The sequence below is a fragment of the Pollicipes pollicipes genome, unplaced genomic scaffold (assembly GCF_011947565.3).
Source record: "Pollicipes pollicipes isolate AB1234 unplaced genomic scaffold, Ppol_2.1 Scaffold_3447;HRSCAF=4054_pilon_pilon_pilon, whole genome shotgun sequence".
Lineage (NCBI taxonomy): Eukaryota > Metazoa > Arthropoda > Thecostraca > Pollicipedomorpha > Pollicipedidae > Pollicipes > Pollicipes pollicipes.
In genome coordinates, this window is record NW_023596297.1 from 14,663,847 (window position 1) to 14,690,355 (window position 26,509).

A 26,509-nucleotide genomic window follows, 5' to 3' on the forward strand; every position below is an offset into this window, starting at 1 on the left:
TCCTGATGGCTACCACTGAGTTTTACCAAGGTCTGTTTCTATTGGTGTCCTGGGTGAAAGGATCAAAATAAGTATTTGAGTTCAATTGTGGCTACAGCAGCTCAAATCCAGTCAGATTTAGCAGGAATATTTTGTTTCGAGAACACTGGGACAGACTGCACAGCATTAGTCAATGTGGCATCACTAGGTGAGAACAGACATGACTGCGTCTCCATATTGACTTCAAATCAACCGTCCGACGGGCTGGTTTACCCTTCTCGGTTCGATCTTACCATCACATCACCGACCGGTGCGCGAAACGACGGCAAATCTGTGTAGTTGCGCAGCCAGCCGCCAGAGGCGCTGCGATCAGCACCGCTCCGCTGCCTCCGACGCCCGGCACGCATCAGTTTTGTCTCGACCGGACTGAGAGAGGGACAGCCACAAACTCGGAGCGACCAGCGGACCTACAGCGCTCTCCGCCGCGCTGGCCTGCGTCCATCCGCGGCGGCTGCGGCTGCGGCTCCGGCTGGGTGACGGCGATCCGGACTCTGCGCCCAATATCTTGCGCGATGGCGCTGGGCCGGCGTGCTCAGTAGCCCTGGTGTTCGCACCAGACCGCCGAACACACGCCGGCAAGATGTGGCGGTTTGTCGCGGTTTCAACCGTCGCGCTGCTGTGCTGGACCACCTGTTCAGGTAAGGACCGCATTCATGTCTAGTTTTGTGTCATGGGGAAGGGGGCGGGTGCGGCTGGTGGAAGGGCAAGTACATCGTGCCACTGCCTTCGAAATGGTTGTACCAGACTGGACCAAACCAAACTTGGTTGGCTGGTGGCTCTAGGAATTGTTAAATTCGGGAATTTTTGGAATTCAGAAAACGCTGCTTAATGGCGTGCATTCTAACGCATGCGTTTATGCTCCCCTGCCCTATGCGAGTCTAAAAAGTCGTGGTTTGTTCCGGATAAGGGGTCGTTTCTCCGACTTGGCTCCGGTTATCAGATAGCCACGGATTGTGGTTCGGGTGATCCTATCAGGACTAACTGGCCGTGTCATTAGCTGGCTGATTAGCTGACCGTGTCTCCGGCATTGTAATTAGACGTCTTCATAGTTTCTGAACCCACCAAATTGATCACCACGGTTAGTGACGCTGAAGTCGGACACACAAACGGTGCAAAATACGATGGCAGTGTGTGTTGAAGGGGGAGGGGGGGGGGGGGGTTAAGTGGTAGAGTGTTTGTCCGTGAGACTGAAAGCCTTATTCTCAATTCACCTCAAGTAGGAACCACCGTTCTGAAGCGTATCTAATAACCCAGTCGTAACACACGTTTTTATTGCTTTAGAAGCTTGTTTGAGGCGGTTATATTTTCTGTTTTATAGGCCGCCATACCATTGCAAGATTCTTTTATAGAACGAGCGTAAATCTCGGACAGTAGACTCCAAATCACTTCTTACAGCTGTCTGTGGAACGTTAAGCTCGTTTATGGCACAATGCTATGGAACTGAGCACGCCGCCAGAAAGTTGCACTTCGCCGCGTATCTATCATGAGACCGCGCGGAGACACTCAAGCGCCGGTGCTGGTGCTAAAGTTGGTGTTGGTGCTGGTGCTGGTGCCGATGCCAGCGTCGGTGTTGGTGCCGATACTAGTGATCGTGCCGCTGTCGGTGCCGGTGCCCGTGCTGGTGATGGTGCCGCTGTCGGTGCAGATATTTGTGGCAAAGCCATTGCCGGAGCCGGCTCTGGTACTGGTGCTGGAGCCGGCTTTGGTGCCGGTGGTGCTGGAGGCGGCTGTGGTGCCGGTGGTACCGTAGTCGACTTCTCGTGCCGGTGCTGGGGCCGACTCCTGCTACCAATGTTGGAATCGACTCGGGTGCCTCTGCTGGTGCCGGTGCTGGTGCCAGCGCTGGTGCCGGTGCTGAAGCTGGCTCCGGTGCTGGCTGCGATGCTGATTGCCGGTGCTCCAGCTCCAGCTCGCGCAGTGCCGCGGCCGTTGGCCGACCGACAGCCCCGACACGGAACTCAGTCGCACCCTATCTCTCAACGCGAGCCGCCAGCGCCATGGCCAGAGGTGACCCGATCCTCTTGTCCTCGGGCCAGCCGCCGGGCGCCGGTCAGGCGGTTGAAGACAAGGTGACGGATATTGCACGTGTATTGCTCCATCGAGGACTCGTTGCATTCGCTATTGCCAAGGGTCAGGTCAATGCAGATATACCGAAGACGTTGGATGCACCGACGAATCGATATGCTCGCTGTCAGGGAGAAACTGTTCGGGCTTGGAGATCCGGTGCGTCAGTCGAATGTTCTTTGGATGTAAATGAGACGCATATCATTCCTCTTCTCTAGTCATTCATTACCTTTCCTGATCATTGCTTTCTCCCTCATGTCATACCGTTCTTCATAATTCGCTCAGTTCATGACGGTTAATTTCCGAAAAACCGCGTTGTGTATGTCGAGCCCTCGTGACAAGTCGCTGAGTTCAGTGCGTGTTTGATTTGTGCTTTGCCGCTTGTCAAACCATGGCGTGCTATTGTACCGGACCATGACACTGTCACAAACATCTGCGTTGTGCATGTCGATGAGTACTAAAAAACGAAGCTCTTCCAAAAGTACACAGTTTATATGGAGTAGATGAGGACTCTCGACACCACCGACCCTCTCAGCTACCGTTTGCGAGATTCTGGACATCTACCTGCGTTCCCGACAGCACTATGCTGCCGCAGCAGGCCAGCTCCTAGGTTCCGCCGCCCTGCCGGCGGCCATGTGCGGACGCGATCCGGTTGACCGCCAGGGCGGGGTCCCAGGGGCCCGGTCCCAGGGGCGAGGTCCCAGGGGCCGGACCCTGGGGGCCGGGTCGCCGGGGGCGGACTGAGGAGCGCTGGAGGTGAGCGCGGCTCGCCGTGCGGAGGACACGGAACGGTCGGCCGCCGCCCGCAGCGGCCGGCGCCGGCCGTTCTGGTCACCGGTCGCTGACCGACCCGTCCCGGTCACCGCCAGACCCGCACCGGTCTCGCTGCGGGTCCGGCCGTCCGGTCCAAGCCGGAGCGCGGCGTCGATGACGCGCCGCTGCGGTGTCAGGAGTGCTCCCGTGCAGGCGTCAGCAGTGCTCCCGTGCAGGCGTCAGGAGTGCTCTGTGTAAATGTCAGAAGTGCTTTGTGGGTGGTAAGTACTGGTTACGTCATGCTTCTGGTATCGGTGATGTCCCTTCGCGAACACCACTGCTGTCCCCTGCCAATATCAGAGACGGTATGCCGTCACCCTACGTCATTAGAAGCGGTACGCTATCACCCTACATCACTAGAGACGGCTTTCAGTCCATGCACGCATCAAAAACGGCTTCTGGCAGGGGCACGTCGTCAGAGATGGCGTCCGACCAGCACACGGCATCCGTAACGGCGTGCGATCACCGCACGCCCTCGAAGGACGTGTGCGTCATCATGCGGCATCAGAGGCCCCGTCCAACCGCCGCGCGACGCCGCAGACCGCGCCCGGTCGCCACACGCTCAGGAAACGCGCCCGCGGCGCGCGGGCACGGCGCCCAGACAGCGACCCACTTGGAGTCGCCTCTGGCGAAACACGGCCGAGGCGGCGGCGGAAGCGGCGGCGGCGCGTGCCAGAGGAATGCTCGCACAACGGCGGCGCACGCGGCGCGCACGGAAGCGGCGCGCCGCTGGCCCTCAGACGGATGACCGGCTCGGGCGGGGGTGACGCTGATGTGCCGGAGGCGTTCCCCGGACGCCAGCGCCCCCCCCCCCCCCCCTCCCCTCCCCGCGCCACTCGGCCGCCGGGTAGGGCTGGGTGACGCTGATGTGCCGGAGGCGTTCCCCGGACGCCAGCCCCCTCCCCCCGCGCTCCTCCCCCTCCGGTTCGGGCGGGGGCGACGCTGATGTGCCGGAGGCGTTCCCCGGACGCCAGCCCCTCCCCTCCCCCGCGCCCCTCACCCCTCAGCTCGGGCTGGGTGATGCTGATGTGCCGGAGGCGTTCCCCAGAAGCCAGCCGCCCCCCCCCCCCCCTCCTCACGCTCCTCGCCCCTCGTCTACCCAGGGGGCGGGGGAGATGGCTGCCTGGAGGGCCTTGTGTGGGGATGGTCTTAAGTTGTGCATGAATTGTGGTATGTGCATATCCATTTGCACGTGCCGCATGGGCTGCTTGGGTTAGCGGCCAGCCATTTGTGCATTTGGGTAGGAAAATCAGAATTTCTGTGACTCGTCCCGAATAAAATATATCTGTTGGAAAAGGACACAGAGACCTGTATCTTGGTAACAAGACGTCGTAAAAGCCAGCCATTGTTAGGTCGACAACATCTCCACTGCAAATAATCGCAGTCGTTCTTTTGTGCTAAAATGTTCCTGTCAGCCCTATTGTAGCGGGCAGCGAAGACTCATGAATATCGATTTGAATGGGAAGATATGTCCATTGTTTAGGCTATTTACAAAATATCGCAGGACATTTATCTGGTTCCGGAGCGTCCATTAGAATAGCTTGAATTACAGATAATTGTGAAAATTGCGCGCCGAACGTGGTGATGCCGCCATCATTTGAATCGCGTCCAGAACTGAGACGAGGGCTGAGCTGTCAGTGCGCCCCGCCCTGACCCGGTGACCCTGCCTGACCTCGGAAGGGTCGACGCGCTCGTCGCCAGTGGGTCTGACCTCGAGAGGGAGGGTCAATCTTCCTCCGTCTTGCCGGGTGTGACACAGTTTCAGAGCACCTGCGATGGGTGGCCAGGATCCATTCACCTTGATGACGGATCGGGGGACGTTGGCGAAACTTTTTCACGAGCGCAGCGGTCAGCGGGCCCGGCAGGGCGTTGACGGCTGGAGTTCGCAGATGGCCGCGGAGTTGCGCTGCCGAGACTCGCTATTCAGTCCCCACCCGACGGGAAGATGGAGCCCGTTGACGGGTTGAGTAGATTGCCTGCTCCGCAGATGCCCGTGAAACGCTTGAAGAACCAGACTTTGTTGAAACAAACCAGTGTGGGACGTAACTCATGGCCTCGCAGACCGCCGGCAAGCTGCGCCCACCGAACCGTCTCAGTTTTGCGCATCACTCAGGCTAACTGACGGCGCCCGAGTCAGTGAAGCCGTCTGTTCGCCGGAGGCCACATCTCAGAAATATGAATTATCGCAAAGCAGCTGCAGCGATGTTGTAAGAGGGTCAAGATATCGAATGCTCCCACATGGGGAGCCAGATGTGAAGGAGCTGATACACGTTATTCGAGAGCCTGGTATATCAAGACGCCGGAGTGCTGATCATGTGGCGGCCGATCCGAACCAATCGGTGAAAGTGCTGGTACGCCGGGCACATCATTGATTGATCGGCGATTGTTTGGACGACAACCTTCCCTCGCGATGTCCCCAGAGACAGGCCAATTTGGCATATGTAGACTCAAACTAGCTGCCCAACTGTGACAGAACTGTCCCACTTCCGGACGTTTTATGCTCCTTCTCCATCAGTTTCCGCGCCCAGGACCTGGTGGGTGACGTTCTAGCACGTGTTGACCCCTTCTGTGGCTTTCTCGCATCCCGAGCGAGGTACAGCCAGTGGCCATGCGCCGGGTGTGAGCACGCTGGAGGCGAATAGCCATGCGCCGGATGGTCCGGGTCAGCCTCATGGATGACCCGAATCGACTGCAGGGTCCTCTCCTCCCTCTGCTCACACGCGTGCATTGCAAGGCTGGAGGCCCCCGCTGAAGAGGGAGTTCGCCTGTCGGATGCCTGCCCGCCGAGTGCCAGGTTCAAGCAGCGGTCGCCATGAGATGACCGTCGCCGTGCAGCGCCCTATCTAGACGATCCTCTAGACGAGGTCTGCGCCGAGGGAGCTCCACGTGCTGGGCCGGGGCCTGAGGGGCTGGGTGATCCGCTAGACGGGGTCTGCGCCGAGAGAGCTCCTCACGCTGGGCCGGGGCCTGAGGGGACTGAATGATCCGCTAGACGAGGTCTGCGCCGAGGGAGCTCCTCGCGCTGGGCCGTGGCATGAGGGGGCTGAGCGATCCGCTAGACGAGGTCTGCGCCGAGGGAGCTCCACGCGCTGGGCCGGGGCCTGAGGGGCTGGGTGATCCGCTAGACGAGGTCTGCGCCGAGGGAGCTCCTCACGCTGGGCCGGGGCCTGAGGGGACTGAATGATCCGCTAGACGAGGTCATCGCAGAGGGAGCTCCCCGCGCCGAGACCGGAAGGCTCCGGCGAACCGCCGACGGCGCCTCTCGCAACTTGGCGGGACAGCTGGCCCTTGAGGCTTCTACACTAATGGCTATGGCGACTACGTGCGTCAATGCGTGATTGAGTTAAAGTGTCACGCGTCGCAGCGCTGCCGGCGAGAGGAGCGCTGTCGAGAGTTCCAGCGGGCAGCGGGCGGGCCGTGAGGACGGCACAGCGCTGCCGGCGAGATGAGCGCTGTTGAGAGTTCCAGCGGGCAGCGGGCAGGCTGTGAGGACGGCACAGCGCTGCCGGCGAGAGGAGCGCTGTCGAGAGTTCCAGCGGGTAGCGGGCAGGCCGCGAGGACGGCGCAGCGCTGCCGGCGAGAGGAGCGCTGTTGAGAGTTCCAACGGGTAGCGGGTAGGCCGTGAGGACGACACAGCGCTGCCGGCGAGAGGAGCGCTTTTGAGAGTTCCAGCGGGCAGCGGGCAGGCTGTGAGGACGGCACAGCGCTGCCGGCGAGAGGAGCGCTGTCGAGAGTTCCAGCGGGCAGCGGGCAGGCCGCGAGGACGGCGCAGCGCTGCCGGCGAGAGGAGCGCTGTCGAGAGTTTCAGCGGGTAGCGGGTAGGCCGTGAGGACGGCACAGCGCTGCCGGCGGGCAGCGGGCAGGCCGTGGGGACGGCGCATTGCTGCCGGCGGAAGGAGCGCTGTCGAGAGTTCCAGCGGGCAGCAGGTGGGCCCTGAGGACGGCGGATACCTCGGGGCATGGGCCTTTAAAGCGATGGTCCTCTCGTATTCAGAGCGAGTTGCCTCTCGATGAGGCCTACTGCGTCGTGCCCGGTGAGGCCCCAGGCACGGATCCACGGGCGTAGTAGTCCCTGCTGGGGTCGATGGGGCCCGGACACGGGAAACTTTTGGGGAAGCTAAACTTTCTGTTAAGAGCTTACAAAACAGCATCTAAGCAAACTGAGTAACATTTGCATGTAATACTTGGTTACGCGTCCGCGTAGACCTGGCAGGACAAACATGCGTGAGCAAAGCACAACTCCATCTCCACGAACCGAGCACGGTAACCGAGCACGAACCTTCACGCATCTCTTGCTGGCAACCAAAACCGACAGCTCACCGGCAAGCGCTACACGTCCGCCGGCTCTGTCCGCGTCCGTACACGCGCGAGCTTCCGCCTGCGCCGACCACCGTCTGGCGGCCGAGCCAGCCCCGGCTTCCTGAGCGGCCGCCGGACTCCCGGCGCTCGGCGGCCCCGTGAAAACACGGCGTAGCCCTCTCAGGTAATGCGATCCCGCGCGGCAGCGGCCATCCCTGGGGATGGCGTGCGGCCGACGGCGCATTTGCCCCAGGAAAAAGTGGGCTGGCGGTCCCGACGCAGCCGGAACACTCACGGGGAAACGTTTGATAAATGTGAGCTGGGGCGCTGGCCGTGCTATCAGTCGCTGCCCGGCAGCTGCGGGGGAGACCGGGGAAATGGCTGCCGCGACACGACTGACGCCAGCGGTATGCCATCAATCCTTCAGACTTTTTACTGCGTATGTAGGAAAAGAGCTGTAGGCTTGTCATCTGACTAGATCTTGACTTCATATATGATCTGGGAGCATGTCTGGCTTGGCGTGCACGTCACCGCCCACCTTGAGTTCACCGCTGGGCTTGTTCCTCTCGCTATCTTCCGCTGCCGTGATGCGTGCCCCTCCCTCTGAACGTCTGTGTGGGGCCGCGTGGCAACCCTGGACGGGGTCCAAACAAAACCAGTCGCAAAGCTTTCGTTCGTGCTCGCAGAGAACACTGCCTAAAGCCGCCGGCGTCCGCACGCCGCCCGGCCGCGCGCTGGAGGAGATGGCCGGCCGAGTCGTGCGGCGGCGTCCGCGCCCGCCGGCTGACCCCTGACCTTTGCTTTCTCTGGGCGGCGGGGTCACGTCCGCGACCCCGGTCTGCAGCCGCTGGATGACGTCACACGTTGGCCTGGTCAGCCGCCCGCACGCCGGGGTCTCTGCAGGCTGGCGCCGCCTTACCGGAGAGGCGTGCAGACGACGCGCGCCAGGGTCATCGGCATTGTGTGTAGCGTGCTTGTGGAGACGGACAGCCCGCTGTTATGTAATAACAGCGTGAGAACGATGTTTGTGTTATATTGCTAGGTCGTTGCCAGGGGTTTGGTGTTAAAATGCGTAAAATTGCACTGTGATATTGGTATAGTCTTGTGGCTGAATTCCCGATCATTAACTAAACAGAGCGTCCACGCCAGGTTGTGGTTGTCACATAAGTGCCTGGCCGGCAAATCGTCTTCCAGTCAGTTCCAGTCGACCGGTTTACAATCGGCTCAGGCCGGCTTACAGTCATCTATGCATTGGACGAAATCGATCACGTCCCGTCGTGCCTGTTCCGGCTGGTGTCCATTCTGCCAAAGTTCCCAAATAACGCCGAATATGCGGGCATGAAACCTGTGAAACCGCTGAAGCCCTCCGAAACGACCGAAACCGGCTGGGTGAGTGACACTCAATGTGCGCCAGAGGACACCCATTTGAAAGGCATTCGAGCGTTTGATGGTGATCCGGCCTCCCATGCATTACAATGCGGTCGATAGGCCGTTTCAATGCAGTCGCTGGGCGCCGCCCATAGCGGCGAAACGCTCAGTTTGTGAACTGCTGGCACACTTATTTCTGGAGGGCTGGTCCAAGGGTATCAATGTTATATCGTATGCAAAGCAGTGCGGCGCCTTGCCTGGTAATGATAATGATAATGTTTGACGGTTTAGAGTTGCCTGGAGTAACAGTCGTCAGCAATGTTGAGAATGGAATGGAGGGGTACTTGGAGCCTGGAGGGAAGGGGTGATGGCGGAATCCATGAAGCATTTTGTCGCTCAACTAAGCACACGAGAAACATCCACATGGCTGAACACCAACCAGTGCTGTAGGTGTTGACCGTCTTTCTAATCTAGTTTCAGACCATCTGTGCTGTAGCTGTGGCTACCGGTCGGCTGTAGTTAGGAACCATTCTCTGTATAAGCATGACGCCTTTATGGAACATTCCCTGCTACAGCTGCGCACCGTCTCTCCCATACCGTACCGCAGCTGGGGACCACGCCCTGCTACCGTTACGGACCACCCTCTGCTGCCGCTGCACACCGTCCAGCCCTGCTGCAGCAGCGGGGGGTCGCCGCACCCCCTGACACAGGATCCCCCTGCGCCCCCGTATGCGGGCCCTCCACCGCTCTGATGCGGATCCGCCCTCGCTTTGCCCGGAGGCCCTCCACCGACCTGACGCGGGCCCTTTCCCGTCCAGGCCCCTCCACGGTCCCTCTTCCCGGGGCCCTCCGGCCGGAGGTCATCCATCGGGCGACCGGGGCCCGGCTGGCAGCCGCGCCGCCGGCCCGGCAGGCTGGCCCGTTCAGAATCCCATCAGGCCGAGTGTTGGCTATCTCGGCTAATCGAATCAGCGCCGGCGTCGCTCGCGGTCCTCGTGGGCCGTCTTCCCACCGTCACAGTCGCTTGGGACCGGGTGAGAGGTCAGGCGCGCGTCGTCAGACAGCCGTGTAGTCTGGCGGCGTCGGAGGCGAGCTTTGAAGATGAACTTCGGGCATGTGCTGAACTTTGAAGGGTAGCTGGTGAGTGAACGGCAAGTGACAAGCCTGTTCCTAAGGGTTTTGCGTTAAGTGGAACTGCGTAATGCGCGAGGCCACGACGCCAAACGACTGCGGTTCTGCACTGCAATGGTTAGCGCTGGCGTTAGCTCATGAGACAAGTCAATGCCTGGTTCGTTTCCTGGGGGATGGTAGAACCCTTGCCAGTGTCAGGGAAGTTGTTTAGCATAATGTCTGGCGGGATATTTATGCGGACTATTGTCCCGCTCAGTCCCGACAGCTCCGGTGGTTAGAGCGCCAGCACGGCGATCCACCCACCCGTGGCTTGCTGGGCTCGGGTCGATCCAGGCGCTCGCAGTTTGCTCCTGACTGTTTGGCCTGTGACCGGTGGCAGCGGCCGCGCTAAATGAAGGCCGCCCCACACTGGTCACATCTCGCTGCGATGCGAGGTCAGACGGAACGGACAAGAAAGTCATCATAATGTGGAAGCAATGAGATTCCTCAACGCACCCCACGCTGCAGTCTGCGTACGAGACGGAAGGGAGGGCCGCTTCTTGGCAGATATACGCCTCTTTTTCCAACAACTTCTGCTTCCTTCGAGCGTCGAGCCCACAACCTCGCGATCGGCCGCCCTCAGTCTGAGCACCACCGATCGTTCCCACTGCAAACAACGGGTCGCAAGCATTCCGTAAGCCATTAGTTAACATGGAGGAGGCCATGTTGGTGCGTGTACTTGTACGCTGTTCCGAGCAGGACGCCATCCGATAAATTTGAATTCGCACGCCGTGGTGAGGCACGCACGTGTACCTCACCACATAAGCGAGGCGACATCAGCGATAACACGCAGACGCGGAGCCTTCCGGAGCTTACGGACGTGGCCATAACAGGGAATATATTTTAATAATTACAACGTTTTCATTCTGCTGCTTCTCAGTGGCGGAGTCCGACCATTGTTTGAGTCAAAATCAGCCAGTATTGATTCGCCATTTGTTCTCGATAACGACCATTTCATTGTCGACCTAAAGCTGTTCACGCTCCGCGATAAGTGATGTAAGAGCAATGCATGCTGATACACGTTAGCGTTGCACAACACAGTCGGTGTCTGTCGGTCGCTGACGACTGGCGATCGACAGCGCTGGTTGCTGACGACTGACGGCGCTGGTCGCCGAAGATCGACACCGCTCATTCCCTGACAACCTAAACCATTTACCGAATCAGCTCGCCTGACCCGCGAAGCACACCACTCTTTTCGAACCTCACCCGGAACCCTCGCGTGCCAGGCGTCTCCAAGCTTCCGGCCACTCGACTGCGCAACGAGGCCGGCCTGCCGCTGACGGAGTGGCGCGGCCCCGAGCCAGAGCCGCGCGCCGCGAATGGGACGGCCGCCGCATGTCGCCGGCGCCGGCACAACACGCGTCGGCGGCCGGCCCCGGGGGCCGCGGCTCCGGCTTCACGCCCGGCGATTAACAGCTTCCGACGCGGCTGTTGATCTGTCGCCGTTGTTGACGCCGGACGGGCGCCGGGCGGGAGGGAAGGGAAGACGGCGCCGCCGCCGCAGATAAGCCATCACGCGAACGCGCGCCCCGAGGCTTTAATGAAGTGGTGACGCGGCGGCTGCGCGCCGGGGTGGGAGGTGCCGGCGGCGCGGGGAGTCATGTGGTCGGTGGGCGCCGGCGCTCAAGTGGCGGTTGGGCGCGGGCGGCGCGTCCCGCTGGCGGACGTCGCCGTCCCATCCGACATGGCGGCTCCGCGTGATTCGCACCAGCAAACCGTGCCCGTAATTTCACGGCGGCGCCGTGCGAGTGCTCGTTTTCGGATTGGATTTGATGACAGTGGTAGGTAAAACACATGGCGGCGTCGGCGGCGTGGGTAACAGATCGCTCTGCGCAGGCAAACAAGTCTTTTGCGCGAAATTATATCCTTGTTCCCAGTGGACTAATGGGTTTCATTACGCATCGTTACGCGATGAAACGTATCCACAACATTCCACTGTTTTGTTTGAATACCCGAACTGTGATTCTTCCTTGTCCTGAATTGTCTCAGCTGTAATCAAAAGCCCCTTGTAAAATACTGGACAAAGATCGTTTGGTCGTCAAGCGTACCTGCCCTCCAGCCCTCCAGGAATACAGTCACAAGGAATGAACTAAGCTATTAACGTGACATTTTAAAATATGTCTTTGTTCAAGGCGGCGATTTTGATTTTGACGACCGTTGTCATCACTGTATGTATTATCCTGCCTAACTATTTGAGGGATGTGGTCTTGGAGTTCGCATCTTTTGGTCGCCCGTCCTTCCTCACCTCATGAGTTGAATCCAACTGAAGTGGTTATTACAACGTTTGGTCTCTTCCTACGGCGCTTCATAAACGTCACTTCGAGTGCATTAAATGCCTTTTTGGATGCCGCATATTACATTCATTGACATATGTCAACGGGTATATATATATATATATATATATATATATATATATATGTGTGTGTGTGTGTGTGTGTATGTATAGATATATGCATATATACATACGCGATATATACATATATTTATACACACACATATATTTCTACATGCATACATTGAAAAGCAGACACACTTGAAAACAAAGATGCTAAATGCACACACAGCGAAATAAACGGCGTCATCTTCACATCTTTTACGCTCAGCCTCTGCAACAGGTATTTTCTGACAGCCGGATAGAAATACATGAGACAGTTGCACGAACACGAGCCCTGCTCCGCCTCAGCCACTGCCTAACCCACAGAGCCCTCGGACTGTGCTGTTGCGTAGTGGTTTGGCGAGGCATGCACCGCGTCCACCCCCGCAGTGGACGGCTGGGGACGCAGAACCCATCGGCGCCCGCGTCGTCCCGTTCCGCCGCGCCGCGTCTGCCGCCCGGCGCCGCGACGGCGAGCTCTGTTTGACGGCGCGTATTTGTCGACGCTGACGGCACAATGCGGCCGAGCGGCGGCGGTCGCCCGGCACAGATGGTATCGCCGTGGACACGGTAAACAATACCCTCACAAATCACGCGCGCTGCTCGGCCGGCGGCGGCGGCCGTGCCGGGCTTCAAAGCGGCGCGCGCGCGCCGCCCGCCCGCCGCCGCCCCGTGTCCGCCTCTCCGCTCAAGTGGCACTAATGAGCGCTGAAGAATGACGCCAGCAGGATCAGCCGTTTATTAGCGCTTTGTGGGACAGCTCACTCGCGAATGTTTTCAAACGGCAGTGTTGGTGCGCCGCAGGACGGGCGGCTCCGTGGGCGAAAGGAGGGCTGCATAATGATAGGTGCGATGCGGTAGGGTGATGGTGCACTTTTGTGGATGTTTTCTTAGCCGCTGTCGCTTTTGGCGGCTCGCTGGACACTGTCCGCAGTTAGTGGTTGTGCTTCCTAACGACACTCGACAGCCTATATTGGTATGTCCTTAGTGTTCGAAAACGACAGTGGTTTGGCGCAAAGTGGACGGCATCGCTGCTAGTACGTGATGTCTGAAGCGCTAGAATGTGAGCGGTCCCTGGTACTTGGCTGAAAATAGCTCAACGACTGACGGTAAATAATCACTTTTAATGCGTTGTTGGCACCAAGATGATGCCTCTGCGCGACTGCCTCGAATATCCGTCACGCAGGCGCGCCGCTGCAGCCGCGCCCTTCCTCCTCACCTTGCAAACTCGAGCGTCGCCTCTGGCCCCACCGTCCAGCTGGAGCCGCCGCCGTCTCCGGCAGGGCCAACCGCCGTCCCCGCCCACCCAGTCAGCGGCGACAGGTGACGCCGCGACACCGGCCGGACAAAGACACTGGAAGCGGGGCCACCCCGGCCGACCCGGCCGCGTCACCGCCAGCGCGGCGACATTAGCCGCAATTAGGGCGCGCGGGCGCTCGCCGGCGCCGGCGGCGCGCCGCCGTCGGCGCCGATTATCGGCGCAGGCCTTCCGTGGGCGCGGCGCGTTCTCAGGCGGCGCGGTCCGGTCATTATCGTGTCGTCAGCGAGCGGACGGCGGTCGGCGGGCGCAGCTTGCGCGCGCGTCAGGCGGGCGGCGGTCGAGGCCGGCGACGGATGTGGGCGAGCGTGTTCATGTCCGCACAGGGTCGGTCCGAGTCGTTTGGGTGATTTTTAGGGCTGGGAAATTGGTCGTGGAGCAAATTATGCGGCAGATGGGACCGGCCTTGCTGTGACAATTTAACGATGAGGGGGGCAGGAGAATGCGGTGAGGAAATGAAATGATAGGGTGCAAATTACCGGTTGCTTTTTACGGTGTCTGGTTCCAGCGAAATACGTCCGCGCCAGCCGCAGTTGTCACCGAAATCGTGCAACATAATGCGGCGATCTGGAAAGTCGTCACCCAAATGCGGGGTCCAAATCCGTAAACGGACTCTGTAACCGCTCGTCGTCAACGGCGCCGCGCCGTTTGTGGGGTGGAATGGAGCCCCAATTGCAGAGCGCGGTCGGCTGCCGGATGCGAGGGGGCCGCTGGTGCTCCGCCGCGGAGGGCGGGCAGATCCGTCCGACTGCATCGAGTCAGGCCCATACATCGACTGCTTCAGTCACGGCACTGAACCTGCTGCAGAGGAGACATGGCGGCAGAGACGGATTGACACCCTCGCCTTGGCCCGCTGTCTGGCAGAGTTCAGGGATGAGGCTGAGACCAATCTCACGCTCCTGCTGAGGTGTGGCGCTGTCTGGTCCCTGGTGTCCGATTAGCGTAAATCCCACACCTCTTGCATTCCCCCCCCCCCCCCCTCCAGCGGTATTTCCGAGCGCGTTTTTCTTCCTCCTCGGCCTCGCCTCTCGGCTGGCTGTCGGTCGGCAAAAAGCCCGGTGCGTCATGTGTCCTCCGCCGGGCCGGCCGGGCCGGGCGCGGCGGCAGCTGGAGTGCGCACCAAAAAACGCCGTCCCGCCCGGCGATCCGTCAGCGTCGGTCTGCTCCAGCCGTCGGCCGGCCGGAGAGGGCCCCCGCCCCCCCCCCCCCCATCCCGGGCCGTAATGGCGAGATATCAGACGGCGCCGCCGGCCGCCGGCCGTCCGCCGCACACGGCGACACGGCCGGCGGGGGGTCGGGGACCGCCGATTGCCTGGAGCCGAGCGCTGCTGGACGGCGCCCAGGGCGTCGTTCCGGCCGCTGTCGGTGGACTGTGCGCTGTGAAAAGGAGACAGGCGATGTGGGGTCGCTTGAAGTGAAGTACTCCATAGAGTATTTAACTATCACAACTCAGATAGATTTGATGTTGATATTCACTGCGGTGCGATCAAATGGCAATCGTATCTCTGGTCGTGGTTGCAACACGTTACTGGTTGCACAGCATAAGACCTATTGGACACTAGGATAATTCAAAAGGCAAGGTCAGGCATTGAACACTCAAGGTGATAAACTAGACAGCATTCAACATCCGGGTCTATTATCCGATCATGGATGTCTGAACACATTGCGTGACATGCAAGACGGCCCTTAAGCGCTGGTGGGGAATCTAATAGTGTAAATGAGCAGGCCCTCCCTGCTTGTCGCCTGAGACCAGCTGTTTACATTTCCAAGCCGCCTGTTAGGTAACGCCGGAGGCCAGTTTCGTAGCTTTCGAGAGTAGCGGGGGTGACGCCTCCGACGAACGGAGCCGGAATAGTCTCGCCAGGCCATCCAGCTGTTTTATGCGCCATTAGCAAGGTTCCCTTGAGGCTCTCTTGACTTGGAAGTGGAAGGAGTGTTATTCTTGTAAACCGGGGATATTCTGGAGCCGTGAGAGGGCACCATGATTTTTATTAGACTTCCTTCCAGTGCTGTGGAAAATGTTGTAGTTGTAACAGGCCACACCAATGCCAGCCACGCATTGCAGCCCAGCTGTGCTTCAGCTCGGAACTGGGCAATTCAAAAGGCACGTCGTTCCATATGGATCATGGAACAAGACAAGTTCAACCAAAGCTTGATGCATACGTGTATCAACACTTCAGCTCCCTGCACGAACCAAAGCCGATAGTCGCCGAAGACTGAAGTTAGCCGAAGTTCACGTTTCCCACGTAGCGCACACGTCTGTCCACAAGAGAGGAACAGCACCGAGAGTGCTGGACATGCGCCTCACTCACCCAGTGACAGAGAGGAAGTCGCACACATCCGACCGCGCGCGGTGTCAGCGGAGTCGCCCCCGCGTCTCTCCCGCGCCCAACCGGCCTTTCGGCGGGGTGGTCGGTGTTTGTCCCCGGCCTGTGCCGGTGTTGTCGCGTCGGCCGGCGGGCCGCGGCCGCGCGCCGCGGGACGCGCGTGCCGATGACGGATAGTGCGGGGTCAATTATCGATCGCGCGCCCCGCTCGTCACGCGGTCGGCAGCGCGCTCGTCACGCGGTGGGCAGTCGCTCGTCGCGGCAGGGCCGGCGTCGCGGCCCGGCCGGCCCGGCCGACCGGCCGGGCCGACGCATTTCTCGGCCTGATTGATGGGCGCCGCTATGACGGGAGATAAGAGAACTGTCAGTGCGCGGGTCGGGTGGACGCCGCCTGCGGGTCTAAATCTTGCTGTGATCGGGACCCGGCATTGGCTGCCAACACGGCTGGCGGCGGCGCCGCTCGCGCCGAGGTCGAGTGGACGGCTCGCGAAATAGTGCTCCCCGGCGGACACTGCGTGACGCTCATGGCTCTGATTGTTCCTGGTATAACGTTGCTTTGGTGAATTGGGTGGGTTCAGGTTACGAAAGACGCTTTTGAATTGCTCGGGTCTTCTGGTTTCCTATATGCAAATGGCCTGGCAAAGCATTGCTATTTGTCTACGCATTTGGAACGTTTTTCGCCTCCCCCTGATTCAAGTGATCCTTATTTTCGTTAGGAGTTCATCCTTGCGCTTCAGTATTTTTGCAAAGCTTTCTTGAGCACTGATTTTCCCGGGCACCAGTCCAGCATGGTGCTTTTGCCAATTCGGTGCAATTGTCCTATCCACTGTGTCATGATAAATTACACGAAAATCCCCAGCGTACAAGCATCGATATTCCCGTTGTTTTCCATGAGTTACGACTGGAGTCACTTTTCCGTTATTAAGTTCTTCTGTTTGTTTCACAAATGAGCTGATGATGTTTGTTTTGCCTGCCCCGACCCTTTTAACATGCTCGAATATCTCCCGTGGTTTTTGCACCGAACGTCATTATCTTTGCTGAAAAGGAGTCCTGTAATCGGTGTCCTCTTGGCCCTTGGTTCTACATTGTATGAAATGTGAACTAAAATCTGCCTTTAACACATCGAGTTGCATAACATAATTTCAAGGGATTTGAATTACGGCTGGAAGATTTCATTTGCCCCAGCTTATTCAAGCATGGGTTTTAACTCAGAATTCCGGTCCCATGGGAATGTGGTCGGCGTCAGTCCTTGCACAGAAGCCTTTATCATATAATTAAATAAGGTCACCGAACAATGATATTAAAAGCATTATAACTGTTTATGAAACTAACCCTATCAACAACAGTGGTCGTTTTTGCACTGAATTGCTTTATTTCATTCATCATAGCCTAGCTTCGGGAAGCTAGAATTAGGCAGCAAGTTAAGCAGGGAAGGCACCGTGGAAACACATATGCAAAATGTCCCAATTGTTCGACCAAAATATACGAATATGTGATGAGGGTATCTTCAGCGATGTCTTCGGGTGAGTTATAGGTGATGCGGATGTACACTGTTGCTAAAATTGTTAAGTTGCCTGTTAAGCCATAACTTTCCCCAACGTGCCGCTATATGTATGCCCCCATCTTACAGCCGTGTAGCTTGCTTAACTTGCTTGTTACCTGCGCCTGAATATAGTCTATGGTGACCGAAACGAAGCAATTCAAGGACAATACAGCGAACGAACCTTATTTACTCGATGGTGTTGATAGTTCAAATATTGCTGCATTTTAATGGTGTCGATCAGTGATGTCATTCGTGAACATGAACTTAACGTAAGGCTTTAATTATCGGCGGGCTTGAGAGTCCGCGTAAAATGCTCATAACTGCTGAGCGGCTTTGGTGTTTGTTCAACAGTAGGGCCATGGCAGCCTGCTCCTAAAGTATACACGTATACATGCATGCATACATACATGCATATATATATATATATATATATATATATATATATATATATATATATATATATACATGTGTTTTTATGTATGTGTGTCATCAATACACGTTTGAACGTGGCATGCCGTTTCCCATTGATAGTATTTTTACGCCGGATTCCAATCTCGCTGAGAAAAGGCCTTACGTTAGGCTCATGTTCGGAGATGATGTCACCATCCGACAGCATTAGAAACAGCGAAAATTGGTGTACTATAAAACACCATCGAAGAAGGCCTTTCGTTTTGTTGTCTTTAAAATGCAACCTGCCAGTCATCAAAGGATGTCTTCAAGCCCAGACAGCTAGCTCAGCAAGCCAAGCGCCGTTAAAACACGCATGCAGCGCATACAAGTAGGTTACGTGAAACTCACGACTACATCTCGGAGGGGAAAAGCTTCATACCTCCAGCGACATATTCGGGGAAGCGATAGCTGCGGCATACTCAAAAACAGACCGGCACCAAGGAAGAAAGAAAATCGTAACGCCGGAACATGTCATACAACACTAATTTTCTGGTTATTCGACCTCACAATATTTGTTGGTGCGGCGTTTCTGACGAGCATTGCTTCCAACACTTGAAGACTTCTTTTTTAGTTGTATTTGTTAAGAATGACGCTTTAAGAAACCAGTAGGACCCAAGAATGCGTGAATAACATCAGTACGTGAGGCGTAGAGGCAACGAGAGGTTAGATTCTTGCCTCGATTTTGTTTTCTGATCTCCTAGACGCCAGTGGGTCTGGAAGGCCGCTGATTTCCATGTATATATATATATATATATATATATATATATATATATATATATATGTATGTATGTATGCTTATTTTCAGGCAGGTTACTCTCCAAGCTCATCCGTTGTCTATGAAATTACAACAGGCCACCTTGGCTGATATGAAACTCGCGCATGTGCCACATCACACCGATTCCAACTCCGACTCATCGTGCATTACATAGTTTTATGGTACAGTTGGAACATTTCGTTCCAACCTCGATCCCGGGCAGCGGATCAAAATTTTGATTCGATCCCGACCCTGATTCAACAAGATATAACTCACTTTGCAGAACGTCACCGCGTACGCTCTGTTTGCATAGCACCACCTCTGTGTACATCATTGCGGAGTGTCACTTTTGAGTACGTTACTGTTGGTGATTGTCACCTCTGAGTGCGTCCCTCATGCAGAGCAGCAGGGACGCACTCAGAGCACCCAGAGCAGAGCACCTCCGGGTGCGTCTACGTTGCTTAGCTTTACTGTTAAGTACGTCCCTGTTGCGGGGTGTCGGCGCCGAGGGCCGCCGCCTCCGCCGGCCGGCGCCCGCCTGCAGGCCTGGTGATCAGGACAGCCTGGGATGGTCCGCCGCCGGATGGCGCTGCCGCTTATCGACGAGCGTGACGAATGGTGGCGACGCCCCCGCCCGGCCGGCCGCCTGCGCGCTACGATTAGCCGGCATCATCCCGACCCCCGCCGGCCGCCGCGGCGCCCCAGGCAACGGCCGTTTCAAGGATCGGACATTTCCTGGGGCCTGCGGAGTCAAAGAAATGTGTTGATAAAGGCGTCAAAGAACGTTCCAAAAAGTGAAAAGGCCAACAGTTTTTAAGCGCATTTTCCCCGCTTCACCGCTGCCTAATGTTACAACTACACGGACGTCGCGTCTGTCATGCGTGACGGGCTCCTGAGGAACACGCTTATGCACTTCAGTAGCCTAAAAGGCGTCACGCTGATCCCGATGTTGTCTCTGTTTCAGCCGAGGACGGTGCGCTGCGTGTGTTCGCCGGCGCCAACCTGACCCTCCCCTGTCCGCACCACTCGGAGGTGGCTGACCCGCTGATGGTGACGTGGTCGTGTCGCGGCTGCGGCCGCGGCCCGGCTCCGGTCACCGTCGCCCAGTACGGCCGAGACGGCAGCGTCAGTCGGTCCGACGGCCGCGTGCGACTGGTGCTGCCCACCTTCCAGCTGCACATCTACCCGGCCAGCACCCAGGACGCCGGGGTGTACGTGTGCTCCGTCAACAACGCACCCAGCGCCGAGTCCATCACCGTCACGGTGGAAGGTGAGTGAAAGGTGTAAACTGACACGCGTTCGATGCTTGATCAGCATACTACAGTGCGGAGCCATCACCATTGCACTGGAAGGTGAGCGAAAGGTGTAAACTGACACGCGTTCGATGCTTGATCAGCATACTGCAGTGCAGAGCCATCACCATTACACTGGAAGGTGAGCGAAAGGTGTAAATTGACACGCGTTCGATGCTTGATCAGCATACTACAGCGCAGAGCCATCACCATTACACTGGAAGGTGAGCGAAAGGATGCACGTGCTTGCGTTTCAGTGCAGAATTCGTCAACGCCATAGCCGAATGTCAGCAGGTGTGAGCTGTTATGTTTTCTCGACAACTCATTTAGTGCAGAGCTTTTACCGGCACAGCTGAGCTTTGATCATATTTTAATCGGTAAACCAATGCAACAAAACGGCTAATAAAGGAACATGTTTGCCTGGAAAAATGTTAACGATAACTCATTCAACTTACCGGGGTTTCTCATCCCATCATTCAATCTGCGCATCATCGAACAATTTCGCTGTCAGTTCTAGGTCACGTTGCGTCCCTAAAACCGCTTTCAATTCATGTGGGTTGCCTCTCAGATCGCAACATCTCGGGCGCTTCAACTCTCGCAGCACGATGCGATCTTCGCTTTAGATATTCTTGTGATCTCTGTCATCTCTGCCATCCTCATTAGTCGCAGCGGCTGCGGTACTCACACATACCATGCCTCTTCACATCAAAAGCAACTTCCGTTCTGGGGCTGGCGCTTGATTGAGTCCACCGATCTCCCCACCACACTGCGCTCGGGAAACTTTAGAGAGCATCAGCCTTGATTACACTCAAAGGACGAAGCAAAACTCGTTGTCAGACCGGGCTAACTAACGGTGATAATGAAACCGCCTGCAAGACAAGAAGTTACCCACAGCAACCGTCAGAATTTCGAATTGTCCGCCGTCTCTGCGGACGCTCTCGTCAACAGCGTGCCTTTCATCCCCATATCTCCGCGCCCTGGTTGGGGAGTCTTCCTCTTCTGCGCGCCCTGAGCTGGGCATTGGCCGAGCGGCAGCCGGGTGGCGCCCCACGGCTTCGGCCGCCCGCCCGGGAGAGCTCGGCCGTCGTCCGGGATCTCGGCGGCGGGCCTGTCGCGCGTGCGACCGCCGCACTCAATATCAGGGCGACGGCAGCCCGCCGGGACGGGCGCGGCACCGCCGACCGAATCGAACGTCCGAGAGCAGCGGCGGCTTCGGAGCCGTCGCCGCGCCCGCCGCCGGGCCGCCGGCCGGGGTGCAGCTGACCCGGGCGGCTGACCTGGTCAGCTGACTTGGTCAGCTGACACTGGGACTCCGTCGGAGGACGCAGGTGACCTTGGCAACGCATGTCAGGGGCTATCCGGGCGGCTGATTGGAACCGTACGCTGAGCTATGTGTCCATGGCTCACCCTTTCCCCTCCCCCTTCATTTCTTTCTGGTCCCTCACCCTCCGTCGAGGAATCTGAATCACTAGAAAACCAGCTAAAAAGCTCAAGTAACCTCACATAGTTGATTCGAAAATCAGGCTCTTGCTGCATGGGTTGCTTGAGGCACCATCTCTATTGAAGACCTGACATAGCCAACTGACCTGAGCGGCGTTCAGAACAGCGCCGGAAACGCTGGGTCTGACGGCTTCCGACGTTGGACGAAAAGCTCACGATTCCAACATTTGTCACGATTTGAACAGCTCGCCTGTCGCAGCCGCACAGGGTAATACGCCGCCGCAGCTGTCAGCTCAGCACGGCCCCGACCGGGCCGACCGCCAGACCGGCCGCCGGTCGGTGTTGATGCCACGCCTCTGACCGGGTCGGCGCTCCGCCGAGCGGCGGAGCGGAGCCGCCCCCGGGAGTCGGAAGCCCGGTCGACAGAGCGTCCGGCCCCCGCCGCGGCCCGGAGGCTGCGGGCGCGCGCGACGCGTCCGCGCTGGCAGGCCTCCAGCCGGCGACGTTCGGGGACGCGCCAAAAATACGGCGCGAAGCCGGCCCGCCACGCAGATGCATCCGAACGCTCGTGATGCGAACGGACGCGATGGAAAGGGATCTCATCGGATTGAATGCGATCGCACCGAGGTCGTCACGGACCCGTCAGAGGAGCCCATCGGATTGGCTCCGATCCGGTCGGACTGGACTGCGCTGTGGTCTAAAGTTCATCCGAGCCGTAACGGTTTTTAACGGACCACCCGACCATAGATTCAGATCGACGACTGGATCTGAGCAGCACCGATTTCGATGTGATCGTTCCGAGCGCTGACCCGGTCCAAAGAGTCGATATCCGGACGTCGACTGGGTGCTGCCATATCGACGCCTCGCCCGAATGTGGCGGAACAGTTTCCCAGCAGCCCTGCATTTTTAATGAGTCCCCAACTTTTCCCCAAGCGTGCATGCCGGCACGTGACCTGCGAGCGCGCGTGGCGAGATATGACCCGGGCCACCGCCTGGCCGGCCTGCGACTGGTGCCGACTTCGAGTCGTGACGTTCGATGGCTTGGAGCGGCGCAGGCGGCTGAAATGAAGATTGATTGCCACAGGCGCCGGAGCCGCCCGCTATTGCGGAATCACGGGCTCATATAAGCTTCCGCGGGAGTTAGCCTGCCGGCCCAGTTGACAGAGTGCTTGGTATCCGGTGACCGACCATATTGCCGCGTAACTCGGCTGACAATGTGTGCACAAAGGCGCTTGATTAAATGAGAACCTGCAATGCTCTAAGTCTGAAACGGCCTCGTGACCAAGTTGTCGCATTTCTGCAACTTTTTGCGTCATTGTATCAATTCGCCTCCGGTTGCAAACTTTTGAACTTACGGAGTAATGCGGACTGGGATCCTGGTGGGGCTTGTGAAATGGCGTTTTGTCGGCAAAAACTTGGCCGACGGCGGAAACAATTTCATGTGCAGACCTACATCTGAAATGAGGTATTTTGTTGAAAGGATAACAGAACTCTTGTCTGAACTAGATTTGTGAGCAGTTGTGGGCGTTTCCTCCTGATTGATGGCATGTACTCAATCGCCGGGAGTTGTTTCCCGTTACTCTGCATTTATTCATCACGATGTGGTGTCCCTATGGGGTGCGAGTGAGCGATAATGGTGCTTCAGTTTTTGCAACCGTTTTAATCCATCGCGTTACGAGCCTGAAACGAGGCACAAAAGCAGCATCATGTCAGCTAGTCAGGATTTGATCGGGTTGAAACTGCTTCTTGATGGAATCATTTGGTTTGTCTGGAAACATAAGGTCAGAGAGCTTTTTTGGCAACCCTCTGACGGCTGGTGACTGTAGCATGGGCTGTCAGCATGGGCTGTGGCTTAATACATGTTTGTGATGCGAGAAACCGCGGTTGTCAGCGCAACATACAAACAAACAACGCCGCTGACACCCTATTCACGGCTTCGGACAGGAATCGGCCGACGGCCGGGCTTTGCATAGCACGACGCCAGCACCTCTGTCGAGGCGAAAGGGCCCTGGAGCAAAATGACCCGGCTGATCTGAGTGCCGGCTGATGCAGTCGTCACGGGCGTACCGTGATTCCACCCCTAAAGCCAACCTCGCGCACCCCGCGGCTTTACAGCAAATGCCCCACGTGCTGGCCGGGCGCGGCGCTCCCAGCGGCCGGCAGTAACGCCGCCCCGGCAGCGCTGTTCCGAACTTCAGCGCCGCGTCGCTCCCGACGACATGGCGACTCGTGATTAAGACCTGGTATGAATGTGTGTCGGCCGTGCCTCACGGCGGTGCCGCGGGCAGCCGGCGGCCGCCGCGGGACGTCCCAGGCGCGCCTGAGATACGGCGCCGTATTTTGGCGCGAGTTCGGACGCAACGCCGCGCGTGGCGCCGGCGGCAGTGTAGCGCGACTACGACACGGTCCGTCGGGCTCGGGGCATGTCCGGAGGCGAAAGCCGATCCTCTTTCGGGGGGGGGGGGGGGACAGCGCTGGCAGGAACGCAAAAGTAATGTACCGCTCCCTGTGTCATCCACCCTACCCTTGCATCCGGAGCGAGCTTCCTCCGCAACATGACAGGTATATGGCACGTGCATGCTATCAGTTGTGGAGGCCCGACCCTGTACTCCGAGTTACAGACTACAGAATAAAATTTCAGCCCCGTGCTATACCAGCCAGCGGTGTTCTGCCAGCGCCCTCGTTATGAGGATGTTGCCCGGATTGACAGTGCCGGGCTTCTTTTAGCACCAGAAACTGTTGGCGGATTTGAATACATTGAAAGTTGGTCCTAGTGCCGGAGCAGCAAAACCCTCGGGGTCTTTAGGCCGATGGCAGTAAGTGGCGGCTGATGCCGGCAGAGTGCTGGCACCCAGCTGCTAGTAGATATGACAGATCTACTCGACACGTCCCCATCAGGTTGTCCATGCTTCACCTTTTGTCCGTCTTATGACATTTGTTACGGCTGGTCACACCCACTGTTTTGCCCTCGCGTGAGCGGATGTTTCCATGGCGATTGGCGAGCATGGGCTGCCCCACGTGCGGGCGTCACTGCTCTCATAACTCGGTCCGGGGTTGTCTGGTCGCACGTGAAGCGTCCCTCACCACCGTCAGCACCCACGCAGGGCGGGCCGGCAGAGCCACCGCCGACGCCACCGCAGCATGCCTCACACGACTCCTGGCCGCGGCGGCATGGCATGCCTCGCACGACCCCTGGCTGCGGCGACATGGCATGCCTCGCACGACCCCTGGCCGCGGCGGCATAGCATGCCTCGCACGACCCCTAGCCGCGGCGGCATGGTCTGCCTCGCACGACCCCTGGCTGTGGCGACATGGCATGCCTCGCACGACTCCTGGCCGCGACGACATGGCATGCCTCGCACGACCCCTGGCTGCGGCGACGTGGCATGCCTCGCACGATCTTTGGCGGCGGCGGCATGGCATGCCTCGCACGACCCCTGGCCGCGGAGACATGGCATGCTTCGCACGACCCCTGGCCGCGGAGACATGGCATGCTTCGCACGACCCCTGGCCGCGGCGACATGGCATGCCTCGCACGACCCCTGGCCGCGGCCTCCTGGCACGCTTCGCACGACCCCTGGCCGCGGCGACATGGCATGCCTCGCACGACCCCTGGCCGCGGCGGCATGGTCTCCCCGCGACTCAGACCTGGCCGAGAATGGGCAGGACCCTGGCTAGGGCGACAGCGGAGCATGCGGACGATCTGCTGCGTCCTGGGAACCACGCACGCGTGTCAGAGAGGCTCGGCCGCCAGACGCGTCACACGGATGTCACATCAGTGCCACGGTAAAAATTCCTACCGACAGAAGTGCTAAATCGGTGGTATGTGACAGTAATTTCATTGCAAAAACTTGCACAGACTTTCCTTGTACGCGACATTACTTCTGTTGCAAAAACTCATGCAAGAAATTAGTGCTACACGACAAAATTATAAAGCAAGGACTCATTCAGTTTTCACTCATACCTGGCATTACTTCTGCAGAATCTTATACACCACATGAGTATTACATGACGCAACTTCAACCGCAGAAACATGTACCAATGATTACTTCTGCAGCAAATACTTGACCTCAAGTCTTCACGGTAACGCTAATGTCGCGCAAAAGTATTTGTAATAGGAGGAATGCCGTGCGTAAGCAATGGTGCATAAGGTTTCGCGGTACCGGTAATGACGGTTGTAAGTTTTGTCATGTGGCACTGATGCCGCGTAGCAGTCTTTACAGCAGACATAATGTCGTTTATAAGTAATGACGGTAAATGAAAACCACACATTTTTGAAGCATAAATTTTGTCGTGTAACACTTACGTCGCGTACAGTTTTTGCAGTAGCAGTATGACGAGTATACTGGAAGTTTTTGAAGCCTCCTTTTTGTCGCGTAGAACTAACGTCGTGTGCAAGTATTGGCGCTCGAAGTAGTGTCGTAGCACTCGCATCTGTAGGAGTTTTTGTTGAAGCACTAACGCCGTGGACCAGATCGCTCCCGCCTGCCGCAGCGCGCGGGGCGCGGGAGTGCGGCGTGGCGTCCTCGGAAACGCGGCAGTGCAGCAGATGTAGCCGTAATGCGGAGTGAATGAGCACCGCCGCCTGAATAGCGTTGTGAATGGCGCCGCTCGTTCCATACACGGACAGCGAGGCGTTTGGCTGGGGAAGGAGGAGAAAAAGCCGAGATTTGCGCCGCGCTTGCTGCAATGCCATGTTGGGCGTCAGCCGCTGCCACTTACGGATATCGTCGCCATCTGCTTCCTGCTGGGCGTTCGGCGAATGGCGAGGTGTACTTGCGAATGTTGCCATCGGAAATAGTGGTTTAAATCAGTGACAGTTAGTTAGTTGTTGTTACGTTTTGATATCCGTGCTGATTTTCTGTTTAGTTACGTACATTAATAAAAATTGTAGAGAGCAGTCAGTTGCATGCTCCGTGTCGATGTTTCATGTTATTTTATATTGAACACACACCAGCTTTAGGTGATGCCATGAAGACGTTGCTGCAGTCGCCCAGAGCAATTTGGCACCGGAAGAACCCAAAGCCCGAAGGGTACCGTGCGACATCGTTGAGTGTCAGCTGTCTCTCCTTAGATGGCACGGTGTGTGTTGTTAAATGCCAATGACAGTCTTCTTTCGTGTCAAGAAGGAAGCTAGACGTATTTCTGAAGACCCTGCTTTGAAACGATGTGCCACGTATTGACATGGGCTGGCCCTCCGAAGAATGGCTTGATATGACAATAGTTAGTTAAATAGTTTGATATGACAATAGTTAGTT

At 57.6% G+C, this 26,509-nt stretch overlaps 1 protein-coding gene across 1 annotated transcript in view; it reads left to right on the forward strand.

Moving 5' to 3' along the window:
* Positions 1 to 406: 406 nt before the first annotated feature.
* The window catches only part of LOC119092173 (protein sidekick-2-like), a 66,783-nt gene continuing 40,680 nt past the window's right edge, over positions 407 to 26,509 (forward strand). Inside the window, exons 1-2 of the mRNA XM_037215150.1 lie at positions 407 to 677; positions 19,484 to 19,789. Coding sequence (XP_037071045.1) covers positions 620 to 677; positions 19,484 to 19,789 — 364 coding nt within the window. The 5' untranslated portion in view covers positions 407 to 619. The remainder of the gene's footprint in view (positions 678 to 19,483; positions 19,790 to 26,509) is intronic.